The 12,384-nt window shown below is 45.0% G+C and overlaps 1 protein-coding gene across 1 annotated transcript in view; it reads left to right on the top strand.

The window, feature by feature from the left end:
- Positions 1-12,384, top strand: part of frem2a (FRAS1 related extracellular matrix 2a) — a 78,892-nt gene that overhangs the window by 23,211 nt on the left and 43,297 nt on the right. Inside the window, exon 3 of the mRNA XM_074672772.1 lies at positions 11,755-11,901. Coding sequence (XP_074528873.1) covers positions 11,755-11,901 — 147 coding nt within the window. The remainder of the gene's footprint in view (positions 1-11,754; positions 11,902-12,384) is intronic.

The following is a 12,384-nucleotide window of genomic DNA, read 5'->3' as shown; positions in this document are numbered from 1 at the left end:
TACACTCACTAGCCTCTTTATTAGGTACACCTTGCTAGTACCGGGTTGGACCCCCTTTTGCCTTCAAAACTTCCTTAATCCCTTGTAGCATAGATTCAACAAAGTACTGGAAACATTCCTCAGAGAGTTTGGTCCATATTGACATGATAGCATCACACAGTAGCTGCACATTTGTTGGCCACACATCTATGATGAGAATCTCCTGTTCCACCACATCCCAAAGGTGCTCTATTGGATTGAGATCTGGGGACTGTGGAGGCCATTTGAGTACAGTGAACTCATTGTCATGTTCAAGAAACCAGTCTGAGATGATTCCAGCTTTATGACATGGAGCGTTATCCTGCTGGAAGTAGCCATCAGAAGATGGGTACACTGTGCTCATAAAGGGATGGACATGGTCAGCAACAATACTCAAAGAGGCTGCGGTGTTTAAATGATGCTCAATTGATATTAAGGGGCCCAAAGTGAGCCAAGAAAATATCCCCCACACCATTATACCACCACCACCAGCATGAACTGTTGATACAAGGCAGGATGGATCCATGCTTTCATGTTGTTGATGCCAAATTCTGACCCTACCATCTGAATGTCGCAGCAGAAATTGAGACCCATCAGACCAGGCAACGTTTTTCCAATCTTCTATTGTCCAATTTTGGTGAGCCTGTGTGAATTGTAGCCTCAGTTTCCTGTTCTTAGCTGACAGGAGTGTCACCCGGTGTGGTCTTCTGCTGCTGTAGCCCATCTGCCTCAAGGTTGGACGTATTGTGCATTCAGAGATGCTCTTCTGCATACTTCGTATCAAGTGGTTCTTTGAGTTACTGTTGCCTCTATCAGCTTGAACCAGTCTGTCCATTCTCCTCTGACCTCTGGCATCAACAAGGCATTTTGACCCACAGAACTGCCGCTCGCTGGATATTTTCTCTTTTTGGGACCATTCTCTGTAAACCCTAGAGATGGTTGTGCGTAAAAATCCCAGTAGATGTAGAAAGTTTCTGAAACACTCACACCACTCTGTCTGGCACCAACAAACATGCCACCTTCAAAGTCACTTAAATCACCTTTCTCCCCCATTCTGATGCCTGGTTTGAGCTGCAGATCATCTTGACCATGTCTACAGGCCTAAATGCATTGAGTTGCTGCCATCTGATTGGCTGATTAGAAATTTGCATTAACGAGCAGTTGGACAGGTGTGCCTAATAAAATGGCCTGTGAGTGTATAAAACATAACTGTAGTAGACAAGGGGCATAAAGATAGCACTAATGTGCTGTCTGTGCAGCAAAAGAAAACTCACCTGAGGTTGGGTGATTCAACAACATCACTGGCATGAAACTTAGAAACAGTAGCACTCAGACCAACAACACAACCTCCTTTCTCTGCATTAAAGTTTTTTGCACTTTTATTTTCACCCTTTGGGGTCATGAAACAACTTCTTCTTCCTGGACAGCTGTTGGTGATTATTCCACAAAGTCGCTCCTACATCACAAGCCAGCATCAAAACTGTGGCATCAAAGTTTCTCTCCCCAGATTTCTCAGAGTATCCTGATCCTTGAAATTTTGCAGCAGAGAAACTCTGATCCTTAATTGGTTCAAAAAAACCCTTGTGGTGAGGTTTTTGTTGGGAAAGCCTTTGAAAAAGGGTGCAAAGTGAATTTGGCTCTATTGAGGATGATTTCAAAGCTGTTTTTTTCGTGTGGTCAGCACATGTGAGAGGTCTTTTATCCTTCTCAAAGGCTGGAGGAATGAGACAGTCTGAAGCCCACTGACTCCAAACCCTATTGTTTGTGCACGGCTCCTCATCGAGGTCACACTGAAGCACTGGTACACACTCACAGACCAACACTCACACACACTGAGATTTCAGGCAGCTTATGCTGTATTTACTATCAGGGGGATAAAAGCCAAGGTTGCAGTGAAGTCGGCATTGAAAATATGTGTGTGTGTGTGTGTGTGTGTGTGTGTGTGTGTGTGTGTGTGTGTGTGTGTGTGTGTGTGTGTGTGTGTGTGTGTGTGTGTGTGTGTGTGTGTGTGTGTGTGTGTGTGTGTTTGCGTGTTTGCGTGTTTGCGTGGGTGTGTATGTGCGACTCTGTATTTGCACCAGCTAAGTGGAGCCTGAACTTGGCCTGCAGGCTTTTTGGAGGCTACATGAGTCCTGATTATATTAGCTGTCTCCTCACCTCGGCATGTTGTAGCTGTGTCTGCCAAGTCGGAAAGTGCTGAACTTTTCACCTCTGCTGCCTTTCCAACACCATGTCGGTATACCATGGCGCGGTGAACCTATATATCTGCTTGGCTGTGTAGGTGGAGGGCAACAGTTTCCACTTCTTCTGAAAACATTCTTTAATTGATCTGGAAAGGGCACATTTTCTTTGTATCTCTAATTAAAGCGTTAAATTGCAGGATTAGCACCACCTGTTTTCTGCACAGGGTTCTTTGAACAAGCAATGCTGCTGTGTTTGACCCCAATAATGACAGAGGTGAAGAGCAACGCTATTTGTGGTTTTAAAAAAGCCTTATTTCTACAGCGTTTAGGAGGCATTAATGACTCAAGAGAACAAACATCTTTAAAGTCATCCTCAGAAGAGCTAATTGCGATTTCCTTTCCTACAGCCTACACATAGTGTTTGCTCATGCAGTCCTCCACCTCTGCATTTCCTCTAGCTAGTACAACACAAACACAAAATTAGTTTTTCACTCACAGGATTGCCATGCATATTTGTGCACTGTTTGTTCATAGAAAGACAAAGAAAGAGAGATTCCTCCTCTCCTTTTGTTTTGTTTTTTTTCGATGTTCTCCAATCCTTTCATTTGATCAACACAATTGTTTTTTTTTTCTGTGCAGGTGGGTAAACTAGCCCCACAAAGCTGCATCCTTCCTGCCTTCTTGTTTAAGTGGCAGTAATTAAGTAGCTCTATTAGCCTAGCGCTAACAAGACCATTTACCCTCCAACCCTTTCCTTAATAACACTCATTAGCTGCCATGCTAAATTGTCAGTGCGCTGTGCTTCTTTTGATAAAGATAGAAGAGGAGAAATCTCAGTTTAACAAAAAGAAACCTGGGACAAATGGCAGAGCACACGACAGATAAGATATGGAAAGGTATCGAGATCTTCTTTATCAGATGTGTGGTAAACAGATGGGCTGCGTTATGAAATATAATCAAAATACTTCTTTTTATCACCACAGTTTTACAGTAATTACCCTCTTTGGTTACAGAATTATCCCAAAGCATTTACCTTCCAGCTCTCATGGAGTATTGATCATAGTGTAGCGGCTGTGTACTCGTCGTTGCGTTGTGTGATGGATCAGACAAAAGCTTCATATGTCTCTGGCACCAACTTGCCGTTTAATCTGATAAACACAGAGGGAATTTTTATGTCTCTCATCGTCTTGGGCATTCAGTGTAGAGCACGAGGATGGCAACATACAGACTGGCGTGGTAATATATATAACAGCGGACAAAGTAAGGCAGTACCTGATAAACACAGAGGGAATTTTTATGTCTCTCATCGTCTTGGGCATTCAGTGTAGAGCTAAAACAGAACAACAACATATAAGAACAGAGCTATGATGCTACACCGGAGTTTGTTCACATTCAAACAGGATTCCACAGCACATGGTGGAGCTAACAAGGTAAACAAAATATTAAAACCACCAGAAACTCCTAACACCAAACCCAAAGTTATTTTTTACACATGTCAAACACAGAGGCATGACATTTACATAAGAAAACAAAAGTATAAAAGACATTTAGCTGAACTAGTAAACTTAGTGACTTACCACGAGGATGGCAACATACAGACTGGCATGGAAACACGGGCTGCACCACCCAAGTCTGCACGGGCGCCAATAGAGGGCGCTGACGCCACACTAGCTCCCCGTGGATACACACTTACATTCACAAGACTAAAACAACACATGAAACAAAACAGAGACATCTCATAAAACGAGATGGCAAGTGGAATCTTACTCCACTACATTCCCCCTTGCTGATCTCCACTTGCACATCTAAAAAAAAAATTAAATGCGCAAGACTCGTGAGGACACCCGGAACCAAAAACACATCAGGTACCAACCAAACATATATACATACAACCATAGAAAAAGAAGAAAAGAAAAAAAAAAATACATATCATTTGTACACAGTACTGTTTGTATTACAAATACCCAGTAATCCAGTCAACGACCATTCCCAAAGAATTAGAATGAGGAAGGGGAGCTAATCCTTCCAGCACCCATAGGAAAACATGCCTTCTTACATGTTAAGCAACCAGGTATCACATAAATTACACAGTACTGACAAACCACATCACTTCTCATACTTAACAAGATCACTCACACATAAGTAAGAGAGATGGTTTCTGTACAAAAGAGAACCAAAATACTGTCCCAATAGTTATATCAAAACTCCATGACATAAAACTAGTGTCCAACAAAAACCTTTTGTTGCATTTGCTGAATAAGCCTCATAATAGGCCTCACGACTCTCCCATATCTTGTGTTAACACTCACTGCTCTACCACTGCCGGGGATGGTGGGGTTAGTTTCCCCTGCCTCAGATAAGACCACACCACCCGTGTTCAAAGAATGTGTCTCAAGTCCGTGTACCGAAGTCACAGGTCGAGAATCAGAGAGGTCAGCTAGAGAGCTAGCGTCAACAGGCACATCAATGGTCATGTCAGGTATGTCAACAGTCTCATCCAAGCCAACAGTCAAAGGTGCATCAGGAGAATGAGGTTGGTGATCCCCAGTGGAAGCTGGCAGTTGGGAGATCCACGACACAGTTCTGTCCATAGGCTCACAGTCAGGCAGTGCAACTGAACCTGTAGCATCAACATCCTGCAGCGAGTCATCAGTAGCTCCAGTGGTAAGATCACTTAAACCGGAACCATCCTCATCCTCAGAGCGAACTGGCAAAAAGTTGACGGGCATTATGAGGTTCCTGTGGACTACTTTCTCCTGATCTGTAGCGCTGTTCTTTATCCTGAAGGTGTGAGTGTTGTCATGTTTCTCCACAACAGTGTAAAGGCGGTTTTCCCAGCGATCAGCCAGTTTCCTTTTTCCTCTTTCGCCTTTGTTAGCCAGCAAGACTCTGTCTCCAATCTCAACTACAGCTCCTTTGAACCTCTTGTTGTAATAATCCGCTTGTTTCTGCTGCTGTCTGGAAGTGGAGGCCTGTGCAACTCTCACAGCCTCTGCTAGGTCACGTCTGAGACTCTGCACATAGTCATCATAGTCCACCACCCGATCATCCATGAGGACAGATCCAAACATCACATCAACAGGCAGCCTGGGAGTTCTGCCAAACATCAGCTGAAACGGGGCGAAACCAGTGGTCTCATGCACTGTAGCGTTGTAAGAGAAGGTGAGAGATTTCAGCAGTCGAGGCCATCTGTGTTTGGCTTTTGGGGAAAGTGCTCTGATCATATTTCCAAGGGTGCGATTAAATCTCTCCACAGCACCGTTGCCCATGGGATGGTAAGGTGTCGTGTGTGACTTTTGAACACCAGCAACTTTCAGCATCTCTGCAATCAGACTGCTCTCGAAATTAGCACCTTGATCTGAGTGTATCCTCTCAGGAAAGCCATAAACACAGAAGAAGTTGTTCCAGAGCTGTTCAGCAACAATCTTGGCTGACTGGTTTGGACACAGGTACGCCTGCGCTAGCTTAGTAAAGTGGTCAGTAACCACGAGCACATCAAGCGACTTGTTGGAGGAGTCCTCAGCTGACCAGAAATCAATGCAGACCAACTCTAGAGGTCTGGATGTGGTCACACTCTCAAGTTGGGCTCTGGCCTCAGGCTCAGGAGACTTACTACACACACAGCGGCGACAGCACTTCACATAGCCTCTCACGTCTCTCTCCATCCCATGCCAATAGAACCTTTGTCTAGTCAGATAGAGAGTTCGTCTTTGGCCTTGATGACCTGCCTCATCATGCACACCTTTAAGGACCACTTCTCTCAGGGCAGAGGGCACAACGTAATGGTAAGTCTTTTTCATAGTAACAGTATCTTTTGAGACACGATAAAGAACACCATTCTTGACTGTCAGCTTGTCCCAATGTCTGAGAAGCCTGAGAGCTTCAGCAGGCTCATGTGAACGCTCTCGTCTTGATGGGCGCCTCTGACGTTCGACAAACAGGAGAACACGACTTAAACAAGGGTCAGCACGTTGTGCATCCATCAGCTTGTCTTTTGGCAAAGGACGAATCTCAGACAGCTCAGGTGGTTGAACAGACTGAACGAGTTGAGGCAAGAGGAAGGCTTGAGGAGGCAACTTGTCCTGGTTCAGAGACTCTCTCAAAACAGCAGAAACAGCAGCTCTGCAGGCCGAAGTAGGCTGATGGTGAGTATGTGGCAGTGTTGGAGGCTCACAGGACCAACGAAAAGCATCTTGCACACAATCTGAGTCTATAGCGTTAGCCTCCTCCAAAAGCGCACCGTAAGGGACTTTGACGAGGCGCTGGAGCAAACTCGGCTGAACAAATGGCTCGCGGCTTAGTGCATCCGCCACCACATTCTTAGGACCAGGAATGTACTTGATTTCGAAGTCATATGGAGCTAGCTTCGAAACCCATCTCTGTTCACACGCATCAAGCTTCGGCTTACTGAGGATGTAGGTCAAGGGGTTGTTGTCAGTCCACACAGTGAATGGATGACCCCTTAACCAGTGACTAAACTTATCACTGACTGCCCACTTGAGAGCCAGAAACTCAAGTCTGTGTGCTGGATAACGTGACTGGGCGTAGTTTAGTGATTTGCTGGCAAAAGCTATTGGTCGAGCAACATCATCCCCATCTGCCAGTTGTGATAAAACAGCACCAAGGCCGTTGGAAGAGGCATCAACAGACAGCAGAAACGGTCTACTGAAATCTGGATGAGCCAGCGTGACATTGTCCAACAAAGCCTGCTTCAGCTTCCTGAAAGCTCCACTGCACTCTGGCGTCCAATCATCAGGAGTCAGCTGCCTGTTCACAGGTAGTCTCTTTTTACCTTTGGTGTGTCTTGGCTTTTTCATGCCTGATGTCAGGGCAAAGAGAGGCTTGCTGATGCTGGAGTAACCCTCAAAGAACTGTTGGTAGAATCCAACCATACCAAGAAATGACCGTATCTTGGAGGGGGAGGGGCTGTTACTGCTCTCATCCATCAAATCCTTCTCAGTCAGGTCAGTGATAGCTTTGACCTTCTCTGGGTCAGCAGAGATGCCATCTTTGGTCACAAAGTGCCCCAGGAACTTAACAGACGACCTCATAAAGTGGCACTTTTTGGGCGCTAGCTTTAAGTTGTGTGCTTGCAACCTCTCAAACACCATTTCAAGTCTCTTTAGAGCAAGCTGTTCGTTGGGGGCAAAGACAAGAATGTCGTCGAGGTAACACAGGAGGCTTAAGAAGTTTTGATCACCAAAGATGGACATCATCATCCTCATGAATGTGGCAGGGCTGTTACAGAGTCCCTGTGGAAGCCTGTTGTACTCATACAACCCAAAGGGAGAGGTGAATGCAGTAAACTTCTTGTCCTCCTCATGGACTTCCACGTTGTAATATCCAGAGGTCAGATCCATGGTTGAGAAGAAAGCATTCCCTCCAAGAGCTGCCAAAGCATCAGCCTGATGGGGCAGGGGATGAGCATCTTTGATGGTCCTCGCATTGAGCCAGCGGAAATCATTGCAAAGTCGAAGATCACCATTCTTTTTCCAGACCAAAACAAGTGGTGAAGCGTACTCACTTGTTGACTTTCTTATGATGTCCCGCTCCTCCATCTCATTTAAAGCCATCCTTAGCTTCTCATAATGTAAAGGAGACAGACGACGATAAGGCAGTCTGAAGGGTCTGCTGTCACTCAGTCTTATACGGTGAACAAAGTCTTTGGCTTTTCCACAGTCCAAACTGTGACGAGAGAAGATGGACTCATACTTGGCCACAAGTTCAACCAGTTTTGACTTCCAAAAGGGAGACAATTCACTTGAGTCAATGTCAATGTCCTGCAGTCCCAGCTCACTTAGCAGTGAGACACCAGGTTTAGGAGGCAAACTGTCAGAGTCAACAGTCAAGCTTTTTTCACTCTCAGCGTCTGTCTTGTTAGCAGTCCTGGTCACATTGCATTTCACATCGTCTGTCTTGTCACCTGCATACAAGTAGTCAATGTCAAAGTCCTCAAGAGCAGTGCAGGGGGACACGTCAGCTAGCTTGCAGTTGCGTCTGAGAGTCACTGGCTTATTGGAAGGGTTAATGACTTTCACTGGGACCCATCCATCACCCCATAATGGAGTCACAATCCGTCCCACCATAACTGTCCTGGGAACCGTGCGGGACTCACTTGGCTCCACAATGACTGTGCTGCCAGCTGAAAGGCAATAATGACTCGGCAGACGACCCCAAACCAGATGTTCCTTCATGGGCTCTAAAGTCACAGCACGTTTCAGTTTCACAGTGCCTACCTTATCTGGTATGTCACTGCCCCTCCACTTTTCCACAGAAGCCAATAGCTGCAGCAGGCTCTCATCATCAGCAGCCAACTCATCTGAAAGTGACACTTTGTCCCAGAAATCACCAGAAGCCTTCAGAACACGGATGAGGTGTTTTATGACGTTGCTCCCAAGAATCAAGTCATCACTTTGACCATCCACAATCAGCGTGGGCACTGAGATGTTACAATCCAGCACTTTCATCTGAAGTTCACAGACACCAACAGGGCTCGTTCTCAAACCCCCACATCCAATCAGGACAACTGAAGTGGGTGAGAGAGAGTCAGGAGAAACAACATTAGACTTCTCAAGCATAGGGAGCACACTGGAACTTAGAGAGCAAGCCATTGAGCCACTATCCAACATGGCACGCAGAGTCACAGCACTTTGAATGGTCACATCAGTGTAGAAAAGGTCGTCTTTTTCTGACAGTCTCTGCGTGTTCTGAAATATCACTGTAGCATCACCTTCATTTGAAGCACAGAACTGAGAGTAAACAGACTCAATATCAACATCATCATGTGGGGACGCATCGACTGGCCCTTCACTAGTCCCCTCCTCGTGTGGGCCGTCTAGTTTCCCTGCTGTGTGGGTGTATCAGCTCGAGCAGCAGGTGTATCAGAAGCAGGCGTGACAGTGCAGGTAACTGCTTGATGTCCAGCAGCATGACAACGAAAGCAGAGACGTTCCCTCCGACAGTGAGAAACAGTGTCGTGATCACCACTCCCACAGATGATACATGGGCCTCGAACCTTGGCACGACTGTCACTTCTGGGTCCAGAAGGTCTGGAACGTTGAGAAGATTCCTTTTGCAGCAAGCGCTCCAAAAGAGTGATCACATGCTCGAGAGACTGACCCTCACTTGACAACACTTTGCAGGCTGCAGCTGGTTGTGGAGCAGGAGCAGGAGTAGGGGTAGGAGGAGGAGGAGGACTCACCGTAGCCTGAACATGGCTATGCAGCTTCTCCACAGTCTGGGAGGGATGCCAGCGATTCAATGAAGTAGCAGACTGACGTTGCTGCAGACGTCTTTTACGGTGGTGTTCATCCAGCCGTACTTGAACATCACCAGCAGTCCACTCCTCAATTGGTCTGCAGCTGAAGATTAGAGACAGTTCAGGATCAGGGCAATGAGTGATGAACATTACTGTCACCTCCCTGGAAGGGTTATCAAGGGTTTTGCCTTGTCTCCTAAGCCCCTCAGCAGCAGTGTCAACAGCTTTGTTGAGCCGGATCCAGTAGTCGACAGCAGTCTCCGTGGAGGATGGTTTTGTGTCATAAAAGTCAGCCAAAGGCATAAAAGAAGTCACAGAGTCACCAAAGTGCTGTTTCAAAATGTCAAAGATTGGCTGAGGACCTAGCTGTAAGTCCACAGTGTGTCTGCTACGAAGCCCAATCTTCACTACATCACGAGCCTTACCCTGTAGCTTACTCAAGACCTCATCAGCCTGATCACAAAGCTGAATATTACTTTTGGACATGTACACTTTGACAGCTTCCTCCCACTCTGAAACTGAGAATTTGTCTGTGCTGTCTCCCCTGAAAGGTTGTGGCTCGTAACTCTGGTGACTAACTGTCAAGTTAACTTTTGAAAGATCAGTCATTGTAGAGTGAGCTACACTCACTTCATTAGCTGGAATAGACTTAAGACAAGAGACAATATTTTCACCAATACTTGTCCCGATCTGCTTAACTAAGTCACTGAGAACATTAACTGAGACAAGTCCCCCATCTTGTTCTTCAGAAACAGCAGAATGATCACCTGACCCAACAGCTGCACTAACATAAGTCATATCACATTTCTTATGATCAGCTTTTGTAGGTTGAGGTGTAGAAGTCAAAAGATGTCCCTCATCAAGCCCACCCACAGTTGGTACAGATGAGCTAAACCACAGTGTTTGACCCCTACCAAGACCAGAAGAGTGTGGCTTCTCCATTCTCATTAAAGTATTAAACCCACAGTGAAAGTGAAAGTGAAAGTAGGCAGAGAAAACTTAACTGACTGCCACACACACACACTTTGAACTCTTTCCAAGGCAAAATATCACATTCACCATCAAATCTCACATTAGAAAAAAAAATGCATAAAATGAGCTACTGCATGTAAAAAGACACACTTTCACAAACACAAAGAACTTTGTTGTCGTTTTCCTTCTTTTCTTTTTTTTTTTTATTTTCTCTCTTTTTTTTTTTTTTTTGGAGACTCAACTAGGAGTTCGAGTCACAATTCAGTCCATACACGACTCACTGCACCCTCGTGGAGTAGATCTTGAAACACTCAGAACAGCGGCGCACTGAAGCTGCGTCCCATCGACGTCGCGGGGGAATCCCCTCCTTGAAGAACGGGTCACGGCACCATTGTAGCGGCTGTGTACTCGTCGTTGCGTTGTGTGATGGATCAGACAAAAGCTTCATATGTCTCTGGCACCAACTTGCCGTTTAATCTGATAAACACAGAGGGAATTTTTATGTCTCTCATCGTCTTGGGCATTCAGTGTAGAGCACGAGGATGGCAACATACAGACTGGCGTGGTAATATATATAACAGCGGACAAAGTAAGGCAGTACCTGATAAACACAGAGGGAATTTTTATGTCTCTCATCGTCTTGGGCATTCAGTGTAGAGCTAAAACAGAACAACAACATATAAGAACAGAGCTATGATGCTACACCGGAGTTTGTTCACATTCAAACAGGATTCCACAGCACATGGTGGAGCTAACAAGGTAAACAAAATATTAAAACCACCAGAAACTCCTAACACCAAACCCAAAGTTATTTTTTACACATGTCAAACACAGAGGCATGACATTTACATAAGAAAACAAAAGTATAAAAGACATTTAGCTGAACTAGTAAACTTAGTGACTTACCACGAGGATGGCAACATACAGACTGGCATGGAAACACGGGCTGCACCACCCAAGTCTGCACGGGCGCCAATAGAGGGCGCTGACGCCACACTAGCTCCCCGTGGATACACACTTACATTCACAAGACTAAAACAACACATGAAACAAAACAGAGACATCTCATAAAACGAGATGGCAAGTGGAATCTTACTCCACTACAATAGCAGAAGTAAGATCACATAAATAAGCAGGTGCAGATAAAACCAATCAAAGCAGTGCTTATATAGAGATCTGAGCAACAGACAGCATCTTGGTAACAGCACACATTATTCAAGCAGGAAGACAATCAATAAAACCTGCTACCTAAACCTGCTAATAAGAGCGTTTGCAGTCAGGAATAAAAAATGTGTTTACATCTTTTTATCTTTTTGTTTCCAGGTGGTAACAAGCTGAAGGAACAGCAGTTCCGTCTGGACTGGGCCTGGATCTCTCTGGAGAAGGAGTACTATGTTGTAGATGAGGATGATAAGTTCTTGGAGGTGGTGCTCAGGCGGAGAGGCTACCTGGGAGAGACGTCCTTCATTGGTGAGTCTGATACTTTTTCTGTCTGTCTCTTTGATCAAAAAGTTTGAGTTTGCAACGTCAGTAGGAGACATCTGCTGGATGGAAAGAAAGAAAGATGATCATGGTACCAGCTTGAGAAATCTTAAGATCCACTTTACATATGGTGTTAGTCGGACCATCTAAATCTTCCTAAATGGTAAATGATAAGCTCAAAGCTACTCAGAATATTTATCCAAGTTTGTTGTTAGTCAAATAATCAATGCAAAACTGAGTTTGATGAACCTTGAAGAACTATGCACAAATTAATCCGTTTAATACTTCACTTTATTTTTGGTTAACGTGCAAGTTTTTGCAAGCAAATCAGCTAAAAGAAAATCTTAACTGCGATAAAACATATTTTTCTCATGCTATAAAACTATTATCTTATCATCTTAGCACACACGATTGTATAAGGAGCATGTTAGCATGCCCACTGCTAGCACTCAGCTCAAAGCACTGTCATTA

This window comes from Halichoeres trimaculatus, unplaced genomic scaffold, assembly GCF_033239565.1.
Source record: "Halichoeres trimaculatus isolate MK-OKI-2021-1 unplaced genomic scaffold, fHalTri1.1 fHalTri1_scaffold_6, whole genome shotgun sequence".
Lineage (NCBI taxonomy): Eukaryota > Metazoa > Chordata > Actinopteri > Labriformes > Labridae > Halichoeres > Halichoeres trimaculatus.
The sequence above is the reverse complement of the archived record's forward strand: the minus strand, read 5'-3'. Positions and strand labels throughout refer to the sequence as shown.